The sequence below is a fragment of the Phyllostomus discolor genome, chromosome 10 (assembly GCF_004126475.2).
Source record: "Phyllostomus discolor isolate MPI-MPIP mPhyDis1 chromosome 10, mPhyDis1.pri.v3, whole genome shotgun sequence".
Classification (NCBI taxonomy): domain Eukaryota; kingdom Metazoa; phylum Chordata; class Mammalia; order Chiroptera; family Phyllostomidae; genus Phyllostomus; species Phyllostomus discolor.
In genome coordinates this window covers 40135963-40153370 of record NC_040912.2, presented here as the reverse complement: position 1 = coordinate 40153370, position 17408 = coordinate 40135963, and the positions used below count along the sequence as shown (strand labels likewise).

General features: G+C 33.8%; 1 protein-coding gene across 4 annotated transcripts in view; it reads right to left on the bottom strand.

Annotated features, from left to right (window-relative positions):
- The window catches only part of HGF (hepatocyte growth factor), a 79577-nt gene that overhangs the window by 49926 nt on the left and 12243 nt on the right, over positions 1-17408 (bottom strand). For 3 of the 4 annotated variants that reach the window (XM_036010687.1, XM_036010688.1, XM_028525708.2), the window contains 5 exons: positions 16942-17054; positions 15139-15253; positions 9412-9554; positions 2990-3110; positions 1509-1627 (listed from right to left, as the gene is read on the bottom strand). In XM_036010687.1, the coding sequence (XP_035866580.1) occupies positions 1509-1627; positions 2990-3110; positions 9412-9554; positions 15139-15253; positions 16942-17054 (611 nt within the window). The remainder of the gene's footprint in view (positions 1-1508; positions 1628-2989; positions 3111-9411; positions 9555-15138; positions 15254-16941; positions 17055-17408) is intronic. The other variant, XM_028525711.2, reaches the window with a different exon arrangement.

Sequence of the window (17408 nt, the reverse complement as noted above, 5' to 3'; positions counted from 1 at the left end):
TCTAATAGTTAGGAAGTGTTATATTTATTCAATTTCTCTCTTCTCCCAATGTCTGTTAAAAATAACCAAAGATTGGTTGGAAAATGAACAGAAGACAACACTTGGATGTTTTTGCTGTGTGTGTCAGTGGAAGGGTGAATGTGCAGGTGAGTGTGTGTGTGTGTGCTATTGGTCTTACTGGTCTTATTCCAGAGAAGACTTTTAAGAGTACCTAAAACACACACACACAAAGGAAGGAAAACTGTTGTACCTAAATGGTTTAGGATGGCGGAAAGAGTAACAAAATTTTAAAAGTCAACAAGTAGAACTAATTCAACCTATAGAGAGAAACACTGTCACAGTAATCATCTTTATTTTAAATGACCAAACAGATAGTTAATTTTCCTTGGAATGCCGTGTTCACACAACAAGCCTTCCAGATTCTGCAATTATTTCACATATGCCAGACACATCCCTTTCTATGGGCTTTGAGTCATCCCCATCCTCCTCCTGTTCTAGGGAAATACACAAATACATATCCATATCCTCATAATTGTATAGTTATCATTCTGAGTGCTGGTCCATGATCTATACACACACACACACACACACACATATATATATAATCAGGCCAATTTATAACATTGTTATACAATTCTTAAAGCATTTTGGGATTCAGTTGAAAAAAATATGACCTGTACTCATAGAAGTAAAAGTATGTATATATCTAATTATTATTCAGTAGTATTATTCCTTTTTTCACTTCCATTTTAAAAATAAAAAAGAAATAAGAGAATGTATATACCTAATTATTATTCAGTAATATTATTTCAAAAAAGTGAATATGTGAGTTAACCATGGAGGAAAGGACCAAGCACAGAGATTTAAAAGGATACCACAAAGCAAGTAAGAAAAGCAGCTGTTTATCACAAATTTAGGAGAGTGGTAAAGAACAGTATATATTGTACCAAAGAATTGTGGGATTGCTAAAAGAGGTTGAAATAGAATGTCAGTTGTGTACAGGGACAGGTGGGGATCAGCTACTAGAGATTAAAGGCATCTGGGAGAATCTTCCAGTAGATTTATTATTCATCACTGCAGCTGCTGTCACTCACCAGGAAAGGTTCACAGTGCACTGACAACTCATGTTATATCTGAGGAGGAAAAGTAGGGAAAGGACACAGAACTGGAAGGTAAGAATCTAAGGTCCTAACTTTTAAAAGCCTATGACATTGCACATAATCCCTGATCTTTTTCTCTTTATGTGAATTCTTCTTTTTTTCTTGATAACATGAGAATGTTTAGACCTTTCCAAAGTAGAAATGTTTTGTGTGTATGGGTACACTTGCATATTTATCTCTTTCAAAATAATGGCTTAGGCAGGATTACATAACACATTTTTAAAATATTAAAACCTACACACATTAAAGCATCAAGTAAAATAGTTGTTAACCTGTCTCACTAATAATCACCTGCTTAGATCCAATCTGTGAGAGGAAAAGGAAGCAATAAATTTGACTCTAACTTACCGCACATTTTAATTGCACAGTACTCCCAAGGGGTGTCAGGGTCAAGAGTATAACACCATGGCCTCGGCTTGCCATCGGGGTTGCGGCAATAATTATCATCAAAGCCCTTGTCGGGATATCTGCAAACCACACCAACAAAAGTGTCACGTAAATCTGCCTGGAAACACTACCCAGCCCTCAACTCACAAAATAACTTCTGATTTAGCTCAGATAGTGCTTAGGCTGGGAAAAACACAAGTTCTCTACGTTTTACCTTACAAGGACTACTAATCATTGACTGTTGAAGTTACTAACTTACATATTCGACCAAGTATAGAGTACCATCGCCCTTACTAATAAGTTAAGTCCATTTGGTTCCTGTCTACCAGCTGAGGTCCCAAATGAATCCATTTTTTATAAAGCCCCATTAAGGATAGATTACATAAATGAGATGCTCATTAAGAAAACAGTTCCTCTTCTATGGCAGGCTTAAAATTTACACTGAAAGGTAGGTTTCAATAGCTGTTACTAATGATAGAACAATTCTGGAACTAAGGCCTTTCTAGGTCATGCCCTCACCTCCACCAGAAAGAGACAAATTCCATCACACCCATTTCTCTATACCCTCCTCCCTTTAAGTTAACTGGGGCCTTCACTGGTGACTTGATTTTAATTGCTACCATCTCTCTTCTGCTCTCACTTGAAAGACTAGAGATGCACTTAAAAATAAAGCAGGGTTTTAATTTCATTTAGAACAATAAACAAAAATACAGAGAAGAAAGAGCACCTTTCAGCAATTCCTAAACAAAGATAGGGTTAGAGAGTCCTCTGTAATCATCTATCTTTTTATTCTTTATAATAAAAATGAAAATTTTTTCAACTAAAATGTTTCAGATGAAATGAATGGGCCAAAGTAGAGATTTTTTAAAAAACTATTTAAATTCCAAACCTACTCCTGACGAGAAAGTGCACTTGGTTACCTGACTTCTCCAGATGCACAATTTCAATACACCAGAGTAAAGCAGCTGAAGAAAAATCGTTTGCCCTACCTTCCATTGCCTTTCTATGGGCATGACCCCTGTCATGCTGTCATTCCTGTGAGCCCACTGTGCTTAACTCACTGAAGACCTGCCTCTAGAAGGAAGTTGGCTTGTATTAAGCAATAACGCCTCTTCCCACAGCTCAGGCTTGTCAAAGTGGTCACTATTAGATGCACCTCTGTCTTTTTTTCTGCTATAGAAGGGAAAGAGGAAGCTTCTGTTAATGCTTCTCTTCCACACTCTACTGATGCTCCTCAGGACCATCCTGATTGACAGGAACCTTAATCTGGTTAGCCCAGACCAACTGAAGGTGTACCAGCGTTCTCATATACCTCATCACAAGTCTTTTTGTCTGATACTTTCCAGAATACATCATATAAAAAGAATTTCTATTTCAGTTTGTTATGGAGCAAAAGAGTGTGTGAAAAAAATTACTGGTAGCATGATCTGGTTGTATCTTACCTTTCTGGCACAAATTTATGCCGATGTGGCGTCTGGTGATCCCAGCGCTGACAAGTCTTGCCTGATTCTGTATGATCCATGGGACCTCGATAACTTTCCCCATTGCAGGTCATGCATTCAACTAATAAAATTAAAGTATGGCATGTTAATTGCCTGTGACAGAAAAATCAAGAGCACCACTGTTCCATGTAAAGAACAGTAAATCACCTGTTTGGCAAAGAGATTTTTAGAAAACCTTATATACAATTTTAACTTTAAATTAGGGCCTAACATCAATAAAGAATGACATGAAATACTGCTTACAGAAGTTTTCAAATAGCTTAAATGGAACTTTTGTACTTAGTGTCATACAGAGTGACTGTAGGGCCAGGACACTACCTTCGTGGCTTTTCGGTAACTGTCCAAAAGGTGCTTAGGAACTGGAAATATCAAATAGGGCCTTGGGGCTTTTCCCTTAGTTGGTCTAAAATACAAGTGATGTCGGTATCTGTACTGTGAATACAATAATGTTCCTCTCTCAACTTAACCTCCAATTGTGTACACAGGGAAGGAGTATATATCTTATTCCTAGAGCTAATGCCAAAATCAGGGCAAGATCAATTGGAGAGTCCAGCTTTGAATAGAAATCTTGTACTATTCAAAGAACACGGATATTTTAAAAGAAGAAATCACAGCTCCTTTCTGTTAGGGAACAGCCATGTTGATTAACTGGGCAGGCTTCATTCTTATCTAGCTTAGGATGGAAGTTGACCTGATACTGAACTCCTTGTACTCACTGTTTTTAAAATGTATAAGCTGATCTAGTTATGCAGGATCTTACTGATGATTCTGTATGGTTAATTAATAGTTCTCTTTTGGCTGGCCTCTTATGTCATACTGAAATCTCTGAATCACATCACTAGCTGGAAAAGAGACTTCTCAGGTGGACAGGTTGATTTGTAGCACAGCAGGCACCCTGTGGAATAAATCATTGCTTGGCCTTCCTATGGATCAGGCAAGCTTCCCCAAACACATCATTTGTATCTTGTGATTACTGACCATCTAACTGTAGCCAAAAGGGAGCAAAGATATCAATGTTTAGTTTTATCTACCAAGATCTAGCCTAATGAACATTTATAATTATTTGGGATATAATATCAGAATAATCACTTTTGAACCTTTGATTTTTATAATCTAATAGGACATTAACTATTCACTTTCCAAAATGTGAAACTGTTTGGCTTGATCCAGCTCCTTTTCATATAGTTTAATGAAACTATACACTGAGCACTGTGCAGTGAGTCAAGGGACCAATTCAGCTTCTTCTCATTTGATCCTGAGATTCCCTAGACTACAGTCAGTGAGCACCTGAACTGTAAATAAGAGGGGTCCAAGAGCATATTGATAAAGGTTCTCTGTTTGGCCAAGGTCATTTCCACACTGAATGCTCAATATTAAGTTGTGCTTTATCACATTTCAGTTTTCCATCTGAATGAGGTACAGGTTTATTTAGTCCCCTTTTTTCAAGGCTCAGTATCTTCACAGAAAATGATGTGATATTTGTCATTGTTGTGTGCTCCTTTATAATGAAATGAATACAATTGAATGAAAATTTGAATGTAATTAAATGAAAAAGTAAAATAAGATACTACAGTCACACATAAAAGATAAGTATCCACATATGCAATTTCAAACCTTGTATAGTACTCAAGGAAATAACAATATACCTATTTTTGTCTGTTTTAGCAAATGCAGTTTACAAGAGAATATGCTTTTATAAGAGAGTGAATAAAATTATTTTCAGGAAGTTATACTATGGGGATTATTATAAAAATTTTTCTGGACTTTAGGATTTTTAATTTCCTTTTGACCACCTTCTAGAATGAGTGTGGTAGACCAATGCTTCCAACTTTAGCATGCATACAATGTCACTCTGAGATCCTGTTGAAGGGTGAGCTCTCACAAAGTGCACTGGGGTGGGGATGCTCCCCGCAAAGGCTGCTGTTTCTGGTCCATGGATCTCATGTTGAGTAGCAGGTTTGCAGATAATTTTTTTTTCTATTCTAAGTGTTTGGCAGAAATGGCTTTTCAGAAGAGAATGGATTGTACTTGTTCCTTGAAGGATGGATGAGATTTGGATAAGCTATAAAGGGGCAAAATGGAATAGAAACATGAATTAGTTTGTTTATAGCAATGAGATCATTATGGATGCAGTTTCAGACTTAGGGAGATTTTTAGAATAATAAAAGTTAATAAGAATAATGTTAGCTTGGAATTGACTGGGAATGGGGGTCAAGCTGGGTGGAGGTGGGCAAGGGGGAAAACTTGGGACAATTCTAACAACATAAACAATAAAATAGTTAAAAGAAAAAAACAATTAAATAATAATATTTGATTTTGGTATGCAATGAATATTGTTGGGGTAAGAATTAAGCGTATTCTGTGATAGAAATGAGATGCTAAATATATTGTTATATATTCTCTGATTATTGAGTACTTTCAATATATAATAAATTATTTGATCTTTGTAGTGAGAAAAAACTCACAAAATTTTTAAAGCACTTACCTAAAACAGAGAATGTCAAACTTGCAATTGGAACACAGGTCTTCTGACCTAGATACAGTTCAGTGTTCTTTCCATGCTCCCTAATTGCCTTTGTGTCCTATGTATTTTAATGCAGTCCTTATACATTCCAATTGGTCATATTTTAAGATAAATCGATAGCAATAATTTTAGAAAGTTAACCTTCCTGACTTTTTCAACACTGTCCCAATTACCCTTTACCCTCTTGTTTACAGCAGTAGGTTGCCCATCTGTTGGATTTGCACCTATTGGAGGGTTGGGAAAGGAGGCCATGGGAAAGCAAGCAGATTGGTCATCTTCTCTAAGGCTAAACATTTGTTGTTTTACCACTGCCTCAAACGGCCAAGTCAGTCATCAAAATTACCTCAAAAAAGCCAAAGTTAAAGCTCACAGTCACGTTTCAAACTTCCTGAATTCTAAGACTCTTCTTAGTTTTTGTATCTTCAAGTTAAGTAGAACAGGTAGAAACCAATTCACCCACTCAAGGAACCAGGAGAAAGCACAGTCTACGTCACAGTGCAGGAGGGTAAGGACTGCTCCTCCCTCCTGCTGTGCTATCTGTTGGCTCTCTCTCTGACAACCCATGTATCAGTTAACCCTTCTAGAAAGTTTTTCCCTTTAAAACAAAAGAAAAACAAGTAAAACACTGTTCCAGATCACATAAACGCAAACTAAATATTTCTACTCATAAGTAGAAAATATTTTCTAAATAAAATTTTCACCTAAATAATGTAGAAAACTATAAAAACTACAAATTGTATCAGAAGTATGATTAACGCAACATTTTTCTCATCGTATTAACCAACTAACTCAAGAATACTATGCTCCATTTTTCTCAATCAGAACAAAACAGGTAATCTGAGTTTACAAACTAAAATGGATATTTTGAAAGTATCTTTCAGAAAATTACTCTAAGAAAAACTGAATGTTTTAAAATATGGATAGTCTCACAAATCCACATTTATAAATAGTAGTTTTATTTAAATATTTGTTTTTAAACATCTTTCTCCACATGAACTACATATTAACACAAAGTTATGACATTATTTTTGAGATTTTAAGCATAAGACATTAAAAATTAATGATTATGACTTAAAATGTATTTACTTGAATATTTGACAATCATTAAAAAGACATCTGTTCCAACTGACTAGTGGTGGCTTCATTTTAAATCCCAACCAACTGTTAAAACCAGGCACTAGATTTTCATACCTCAGTTTTCTACAATCTTTGAATAAACATGAAGGGTCCTTTCTTTATATAATCATGTAAAATTTTTAAAGTATTTTTTTCCTTCTTTTTTTCAGCCATAAGGATTGGCTGTTTTTCTTTTAAGATTTTATTTATTTATTTTTAGAGAGGGAAGGGAGGGAGATAGAGAGAGAGAGAGAAACATCAATGTGCGGTTGCTGGGGGTCATGGCCTGCAACCCAGTCATGGACCCAGACTGGGAATCGAACCTGCGACACTTTGGTTCGCAGCCCATGCTCAAAAGTATTTTTTCTAAGGGAATGCTTAATATATCTCAAAAGTTTAAATTATAAAAAATAATATTAATCATAGGAATATTCATATATATATGTATCTTCTATGAACCAAACTTGTAGATAAATTTCAGGTGATTCTTTAATTAAGAGTTTGTTACAAGTATTTCAAAAAATATATGCTGTCTTTTTAAAAACAGTTTAAATTTTAAGCTCAGGTATTTTTTCATGCTTAATTTTAAATATACAAAATGATTTGATCATTACTACTTCATCCATAATGATGCAGCCTTTGGTAACTGTCATTTAATAAATTTATACTCATAGATAAAAGCAGCTCACCTATTATTTAAGAATTCTCAGCTTTCAGGTTTCCCCCTCCTATTTGTATCTTCATAGAAATTTATATCATGTGCACATTATTTTGTGTATCTTTATTACTTATTTTATAAAAGTTCTGTTTTTATTAAGTATCGACAATTATTTTAGATCCTCTTTATTAAAATCCTGCTAAAATATTGATTATATAATTAACTGAGACATAACAGTTCAGTTCATACTCCCTGAAATATGTTTAGCCTATAGGGCAGGTGTTGGTTCACTTCTCTCACAGGAGGGTTATTCTACTACTGTGAGATCTCTAACTGTTTCCAGGAAAAGCATATCTGTAACCTTCAGGGCCATGGTAACCAACACTATCATGTACCATTATACTAACAAGCAATACTCTTTTCAAGGGAGATGCAATGACCTCAAATGATTAAAGGATATTAGAGATGCATAGTCTAATGACATAAGAATAACTAGTCTAATGACATAAGAATTTCTAGTTAGAAATTGGACTTTAACAGTTACTTCTTTTCTAGCATATTCATTCTACATGGCCTATCACTTCAGATCTATACCAGTGTATTTTGATGAATGTTCTTCTTATAAATCAAGGGTGGAAAAATCACATTCTCACACTACTAGGCAGGTAACATAAATGCTAAACTGTTTACATTTCGACCAAGTTACTTTCCCCAGAAAGCACTTTCTCAGGTCAAACAAAAGCAATTACAAAACTCCTAGCAATGATGTTCAACCTCAGAAAACTGTGATAATGAAGAGTTTCTCAAAAGTAGGTTACTTTCTTCCATGTGTAAATTTAAGACAAACATTAATTACAGACTTATTCATACAAAACAGACTTGTTCATAATGTTATCACAGATCAGTTTATTATTTTTAAAAGAAAAGAAAACAATGAAGTTATAGTGAACAGAATATGATATGGAATGAATGAAAAGTAAGAATTTACAAACAGATGGAACTGCCTCTAGCACATGAAGTCAAGAATTTTAAATTAACTGACAACAGAAAACAAATTCACCTTCTCTGTGACAATTAACTAACAATGCTCTTTTCTTTGTAATAATATCAACCTAATATCAAATTGATATTTATGGAAGAATTATTTTTAAAAATTGGTTAATAACAAATTGATAAGATATCTTTTTATAAAAATTGGACAGCATTTCAGCAGACCCCCACCCCCAAGTACTTCAAAATCCTACTAAATTTGTATCAGTATTGAATCCATGTTTCATTTGGATTTTCAAATTTTAATGTCTGACAGAACTAAAAAGCCAGCTTTTGGTAGTCAGAAAACTAAGAAAAATAAAAACACATGCAGTGCTAAACAGTTACTCTTCCTTCTTGTCAGTCATTAATTTTTCCACTGCAAAAGGAAGGACAGTGCCCTCTTATGCTGTGAGAGGGGGTAAAAACATAGGTATGGATTTAGGGTGCCTGCCTTTAAGACAGCTTTGATCTCTTCAAGTAGTATTCTCAATGGCATTCCAGTCTATGTATTAGACTTCGTTCTAATTACTTTTGCACCAAAATGCACACAGGTGTATCCAATTCCAGTGACCCCCTCCTATATTCTCTTCTGGGTCAATAAACCCTTGCCAAAGCACTTCAGAGTAGGACTGACAAAGTTTCTACGGAAACAGGAGCCGGATAAATAAAGTATTATCTTTACTCATAAGGAGTAAGTTCCATGTAGCTCTTCTCAGCTGATGTGTAGGAACAGATTTTGAGGTATGTGAGCTCCAGATAGTAATGAAGAAGCCCAAACTTACTGTCCCTGGGAGGATGCCTCAGGCTCTATTAAAATTCACAAACTGGTAACTCGCTCCATTATTCTACATTAACCTTGCGATAATTCAGCTTTAAAATTTGTATAAAATGCTCAGATAATTCTCTATAGTTGTATTTGAATGAACAACATATTTATTGTGATTCGATTCATTTCTGTTAACCTTTCAGGAGAGCTGCAGTTCTACACAAAGGAGGAGCAGAGAGCCCCACACGGCATTCAGGTTCATTTACCTTCTGAACACTGAGGAATGTCACAGACTTCGTAGCGTACCTCTGGATTGCTTGTGAAACACCAAGGTCCCCCTTCTTCCCCTCGAGGATTTCGACAGTAGTTTTCCTGTAGGTCTTTACCCCGATAGCTCGAAGGCAAAAAGCTAGTTTTAAAATGATAATCATTACAGTATAAGCGCATGCAACTTTACTTTTGGCCTATTAATTTTACTAATTAGTGGGTATGATTTTTCCTTAAGTAGAGAAACCTTTATTCTAACTCAGATTCTCATACATAGGGAGGGGGAAAAGCAGGTTTACAGTTGCGAATACACAAAACACAGTTTATTCTTGTGTTATTATTTATTAATTACTGTATTATTTTCCATATGAACAACTGTAAACCTACTTTTGCCCCATCTAGTATATTAACTGGAATTGTCATTTGCATCTATTCTTAAAACCCTCAAATTTTATAAGTATTTACCTAACTTAATTCACATTCAAAATCATTTAGCATGATATATCTCTGGATTTGCAAAAAGCCAAACATTCAAGAACTTAATTAACATTGTTTGAACCACAATTTCAAACCCTCATTCAAAGACAGCAAGTGATTGAGCAAGGCTACTAAGGAAAGAACTGAAGAAACTCTACAATTGACCTTGAAATCTCACAATCACACTGCTTATCCCACATAATTACCTGTTTGTTTTTTGTTTTTATTATGAAGAATTGCCCTCCTATTTTCTGCACAACTGAGAAACAGGCTGATGAAGTTACACAAACAAAAGGTCTATACTCAAATTAAACCTGGTCTCAAATTTCACATCTCTCGCTTACTAGAGACCCAGCAGGTAATTTAGTCTCTCTCAGCCTGTTAGCTTGCCTTTACAATGAATATAACCATAACTTACAACACCTTACACCTTATATGGGTTGTTTTGCAAAGTTCTAAAAGATGACAAAGTGACAATAAATGCTATTATTAAGCACACTCCACTTACTAGTCTTTGTTCTGTGGAAGTAAGGGACATAATTGCTATTCTCTTCAAAAATTTTATTTATTTTCACTGTGATTGAGACTTGGTACTTCCAGGTTTAGTTCATAATAGTTGGTCATTGGGTACAGAGACTGCAATGCACTACCTTCATTTAAAATTTCTAATCTCCTAGACATAGTTTTTTGTTACTAGCATGAGGTATTTCAACACAATATCAGAAATCAAAAAACTTTTTTTATTCTTTGTACTGCTTGTGGTATTGACCTCAATGATGCAGCATTTGTCTGCCAGATGGCACACACAAAAAAAATCATAAAGAAAGAATATACATGTGTAGGTGACACTAGTAAACACTGTTTTGAAAATCTGGTAGCATTTTCAATATTAAGTTCTATTTTTGCTATAAGGCTTTTTTTCCTACTTCTACTGATTTCTAAGTTCTAAATAGTACTTAAAGTCCAAGGATGTTACTCTCTTGTTAAATATCTTTCAAATGTGTTCCTTTTGCAGTGAAACTTCTAATGAAAAAATATCATCATTTTGTTTCACTATGTTGTGACACAAAGTGAAGAGACTTACTACTAACCAAATATTTTCAAGGAAGCTATTAAATATGATTAACATTATTAAACGCCAAAATATCTTTAGATAAGAAGTTTATAGCCTTACTATACTGGCATTCTAAATATAGAAGAACAAAAATTAGACATTAATCCACATGATTGACAAAATTAGAATACAATAAAGGTCATAATGATTTTACAGTTCCCTCACAATTTTAATTTTCAAAGTTAAAAGAAGTTATCTCCTATCTTAGTTTTAGCCCTATTTTGCCATTGCTTAAAATCTATTTTCTTTCATTTTTGTCAGTTCTCCAACTTTTCATGGTAGATTTATAATGAAATACTCATCATTTTGATAGAACCAAAGTTGATTTTATGTGTATTCATAAAGTAATATATTAATCAAATTTACCTTAGAAAATACTCTTACAACTCTATCTTATGGAAAAACTCAGTATAGTAGAGTAGTAAAAATAAGTTATTATTAATTAAAAATCTACATTGCTGCCATATAAATACACACACACACACACACACACACACACACATATATCATTCAATTAGTATACAACACCAGTCCTTAGACAATTTATTTACTCTTTGGGTCTTCAACTTCTGGATTTATAAGATGAATGGAGTAAATTGGATTATTATGAGGCCCTTTATTTTGTATCATTTTACATGTTAATTTTGCTTTAAGAAACTAAATACACCCTGGCCAGGTAGGTCTGTTGGTTAGAACATCACCCCAATATGTCAAGGTTGGGAGCCCAATCCCTGGTTAGGGCATGTATAAGAATCAACAAATGAATGCATAGATAAGTAGAACAACAAATGGATATCTCTCTCTTCCTCTCTCTTAAATCAATAAATAAAAATTTAAAAAGAAACATGTATTTAGCACATGTTAAATGAACACAAGTACCAACAGTTAGGAAGATTTTTGTTCCATGCACACATGCACAAATAAATATATACACACATATATATTTCCAGTGGATTCATAAAGCCAAAAAGAAGCTGTGAAAATGTAGTGAATCAGCAAATGGTTTACTAGGAAAAAATAAAAGTAGGAAGGAAGAGAAATAAGTGGAAATCAAACCTAAATATGACTGAAAGATGAATAAAAATCTCCCACCAGAGTTAACAAAATAAGAAATGAAAAGATGTGCTCCTTTCCAGAATTCTGTATCAATGTGAATCAAATTCCTCTTTAAGGCATGCAAGGTAAAGAGCATTATGGGTCATGTCATCATTCTTTGTTTTTTTTATCCAAATAAACTTGCTTTTGTTTTTGCTTCGTGGGGTTAGCATGTTTTTCTTTAGCATCTCATGCTTGACCAAGAAGTGAAGCCTAGCCCCATTCCTTTCACTCACTGGTGTTCATTCAACAGATGTTTATGAAAGCCAGTTACACTGCATCCATGTGCCAGTCAACAGGCTCTGTAATAAACTCTTACTACATACATACTATTTTTGTTTCTTTGCCCTTGTTTGCAAGGCTTAAAGAGATAAGTAGGGAATATTTAAAATTGAGCTACATGCAAAGGTACTTTGAAACATAAATTAGATCTTCTAGGTGCTACTCACCTTTTCTTTACTTTTAACATAAGCTGTGTTCATAGGAAACTTGATCTATTCCATCATCTGCTTTATTAATAAATGCAGGGTGGCCAATGAAGGACAGAGATGCAGATATCAGGTCACCTGATATTCTAGTTAAGCTTCTATAGTAATTCCATCATCTATCATCATCTTCCCATTAAGCCACTTATAAAATATTTCAGTTTAGGGAGTCAAGAGTAAATCATTCCTTTAGACAGAGACATATATACTTCTCTTTCCATTTCCCATGAAGTTAATCTTTAGTTAACACTTAACTTAAAAGTGGGTAAGCTATCATGCAGATATTCCAATAATCTGCTAAGTAATGATAATGAAGTGTTGGTCCCATTGCACTAAGTATTTTTAATTAATATGAGGTCTTCTCAGCCCTAACTCAAGGAAATGTTTGCTGGAAAAAATAGCTGATTGGACTGGAAAGCTTGTTCCCAGGGAGATCTATTTCACATTTATTCCTCTAGTGGAAAATCACAATCATAGTGAATTTGGGTTCAAATAAGACCTCTACTGGGTCAGTCCCGGGCACTCTCCTCGACCAGGGCAGGATTGATTTCAAATGCTGTTCCTTTGTTCATGAAAAGCATAGATTTATCTATTTGAATAAAATGGTTTCCTCACTCTCATGGGAGTGATACTATTCAAATACTTATAAGAGGACAAAACCAATTACCAGTATATTGTCTGTTTTTGTAATATGGAAAATACTATGTTGCAGAAATATTTGCATATACTTAAAAGTAAATAATTTAGAAAAATGCATTGTTTTCTGTTATTGAAACACTGTAAAGCTGATCAGTTTGAATAATTTCTAGTTGGTGTTAATTAGGCCGAGATCACAGTTTTGATCCCAATGTGGAACAACAAACTTTTTTTGTTGTATGTGGTCCAATTAACTCCTCTTTGTTTACTGAAGTACAATCATCTTGCATAACTATACCCTCCAAAATTAATGAAATGGAATAAAAAGTGGATTCATCAAGGCCAAGTTATCCTCACTGTTGCAAAACCAAGTCACAGCATGTGTCCTACTGATCTGCTAAGCATATCATGCCAGGGGTTGTAAAAAGCAAAGGTTACAGAGTAACACTTGCTGGACTCGGATTCTGGCCACACCACTTACTAGATGTGAATGACTCTGAAAAGTTACTAAGGCTCTTTGAGCTTCAGATTCACTACATATAAAACAGAATTAATAAAACCACTGTGTGGTTCTTGAGAGGATTCAATGAGATAAACTGGGTATACTGCTCAGCCCTATCGGCAACTGGCACATGATAAACTAAATCTTCTAACGCATTTAACAACCAGGGAGAGCTATTTTGAACTACTGTAGTTCCCATTAAAATTATTTGTGAAATAGATTGAGTGAGGGCTGCAAACCAAAGTGTCACAGGTTCGATTCCCAGTCAGGGTACATGTCTGGGTTGCAGGCCATGACCCTCAGCAACCGCACATTAATGTTTCTCTCTCTCTCTTTCTCTCTCTCTCTCTCTCTTTCTCTCTCTCTCTCTTTCTCCCTCCCTTCCCTCTGTAAAAATAAATAAATAAAACCTTTAAAAATTATTTGTGAAATAAATCTTGAAAACTTGCTAAATTTAGTTCTCTAGTGGTTAGTAGATATCTATCTATGTTTCTCCATTAGAATTAAAACTTTCAGACTAATGAGCCTCTGGATACTATGTTTACTCAACTTTAAATAGTATTCATCTGTTATAATGAACACAATTCTTAAGTGTAAACATTTAATTCCTGAGGAATAAGAAGTTTTTCCAGTCACTGGGCAATAGGTAGATGGGAAAGCTGGTCAATCTGAGGCAGGAGTTTTTAGTAGAGGTTCTCAATTTTGACTGTTCTTTGGAATCATTTTTTTAAAAAAATGCTGGCACATGGGTTCTTTCTCCAAGAGATTCTGGTTTAATTGGTCTATGTTGACACCCTGTGTAGTGGATTCATTATGGGCTCCTAGCAGGTGGTTTTAATGTTTGAGAACCACCAAGTTAGAGAATATTTGGGCCCAAGGTAAGGTCAGAAAGTTGTCCATCCCTAATTTATAGTCAACCACTTTACTTCAGCTACACAGTGATGAACTTTCTCAAAGGCAAAAGTAGAGGTAAATCTTTTTTAAAAATTACATTTTTATTATTTTTCACAAACACCAAGATCTATAAATTAAGGATCTTTTATTTTTTTAATTTATTGATTTGAAAAAGAGAAAGAGGAAAGAAAAGAGAAACAATGATTTGTTTTTTCCACTTATTTATGCATTTGTTGGTTGATTCTTACATGTGTCCTCACTGAGGATAGAACGTGCGACATACTGGGGCAAAGTTCTAACAGCTGAGCTAACCAGCCAGGGCTCAAAATTGAGGTTTTGTTGTAAGATGATGTTAGGACACATCTTCATGATAAATGTATTAATCTTTGGCTAAATATCAGTCATGAATTCACATAATCTTTGGCTTAATATAATCCAGCAAAGTTGGCTAAGTTATTATAGAATTGTATAATTAGTTTGAAGAGGTAACGGATTTATCCTCTCTTTTTCATGGTGTTCTTACCTGTGTTCATGGGGTATCATGGAATTCCAGGGCTGGCATTTAATGCCACTCTTAGTGATAGATACTGTTCCCTTATAGCTGCGTCCTTTACCAATGATGCAGTTTCTAATATAGTCTATTAGAAGAAAGCAGAGAAAAATGCGATGAGTGAACTACGCTGCATATACTTAAAAGAAAAAGAAACTCCCATTCAAATCTTTAAGCAATTAATGCTTGAAAACTATCTCAAATCATACTGAAATATGTTGCCTAAAATTTCTACTAATATTTTCAAAATAATTCATTTCAGAATAATTCAAAACAAAACAAAAAGACTATTGAGGAGTTTCATTTTCTGAGCATATTACCTGGGTTACTGCAGAGATTAGTGAATGTACTAATATAGTCTTTATATTTAACTGCCCAAGCAAATTTATTTTTTATTTAATCTTTATTGTATTTTTTTCCATTACCATTTAGTCTCCTTATATGGCCAGACAAATTTAAAGAAGCAGACTGATTTGCTCAACTATGCAGACCATGTTAAGAAAATATTACAAGTGAAAATTAAGTGATTTATGAAACAAATCTATAATGTATTCAGAAAGTTACTTTAAGATAATAAAAATAACTAGTTTGCCTTAATCTCACTATAATTGTGTGGGTTTCTGTATATGTGTGCATGTGTGTGTGAGAAAGAGGGATATTTACATTATTCTGGTTTTTTTTCATATTTTTGCTAACACTTCAATTGTTAAATTATAGGGCAATCGAATTGAAAGATGCTGTATATTTCTGTCAAACAATGTAGTTCCTATCAACTACAATACCGTTGTTAGCACCCCAGAAGATTGAAGATGGTCTTATACCAGATGATAAGTAATGTTTAGGATTTGTAGAATTATTGGGGTATATAAAGATCATCTTATTTTGTACCATGAATTAATCTTAATTTAATTTAGATATATACCATATTATAAGAAAATATCTGGGGGGGGGTGGGCTGGGATGGGAGTAAAAGACAGAAAACTGTACTTGAACAATTAAAATTGAAAAATCAAATTAAAATAAAAAAGAATATTGAATTGTACACTTAAAAAAAAGAAAATATCTGTTTATATTACCAAATACCCAAATTAATAAGACAAAATGATTTAAGAAAGCATTATAATTAAAATAAATACTACTATAAATACAACCCTTGATTATTTTTGTGATGAGATTCATTTTGTTAAATTCATATTTGTTTAACATTCTTCAATTATTTATTGATATAATTCTGTTTTTGAACAAAGTAAATACCTTGTGAATATAATATCAGAATACCAAAATAGACAACAAGTAATTTGGTGTCAAATTTTTTTAAGTTTTTTTAAAAGAACATAATAATTAGAAATAGATCCAACTGATTTTTCTTATATACATAATTTGTATGATCAACAACCATCACTATAACACCATTATTGAAAGTTGTTAAATTTAAAATACTTTAGTAAGCCCAAAATTTGCTGTAATGTAAGATGTCTTAGCTTAAGGCGGCATCTTCTAAAATAATATGGAGAATACCAATTCTAGGAAAGGCTCCTAGAAATAAAAAAAGAAGGGGTAATCTAATTATAGAAAGTTTGGGAAATGATCTCTTTAATCAAAAGTATCCTACTGGAGATCATCAAGATGCTCATGTCATCTATCTTAATGGATGAATTAGCTGCAAAACAGATATAGTATACAACAGAAAAATCAGTGGGAAGGAACACTGTGGCAGGAAATCACGTATACTTTATACTTTATTTCACTATGAATATTTAGGGAGAGATCAGTTACCTTTGTTTTCATAGAGGTCGAATTCATGGCCAAACTCTTTTTTCACTCCACTTGACATGCTATTGAAAGGGAACCACAGGCATCGTTTTCTTGCTTTATCAAAAACAAAGGCCCTGAAAAAAATATCTGAATGAAAAGAAGGAATACTACTATTTATACAGTTTTTAAAGAATGGATACATGGTTTGACCAAGGAAGGCAATATAAATGTCTTTCTGAAGAAAAATGATAAATGCAAACATGTCTTATCCAAGAATAGTAAATAAAGTACTTGAAAAAATGTTCTGTATTTTAAATGTTACCATTTTTTACAATACACAAGATGATGTTGGAATTCTGAACTATTTTCCTTCCATTAAGAAATTATATTAAAATTTCTCACTATTGTACTTACAATGCCACCATGTACAAGTATCTAATTTTTTAAAGTACACAGATTTTCTAAAATACAGACTTTTTTCCAGGCCA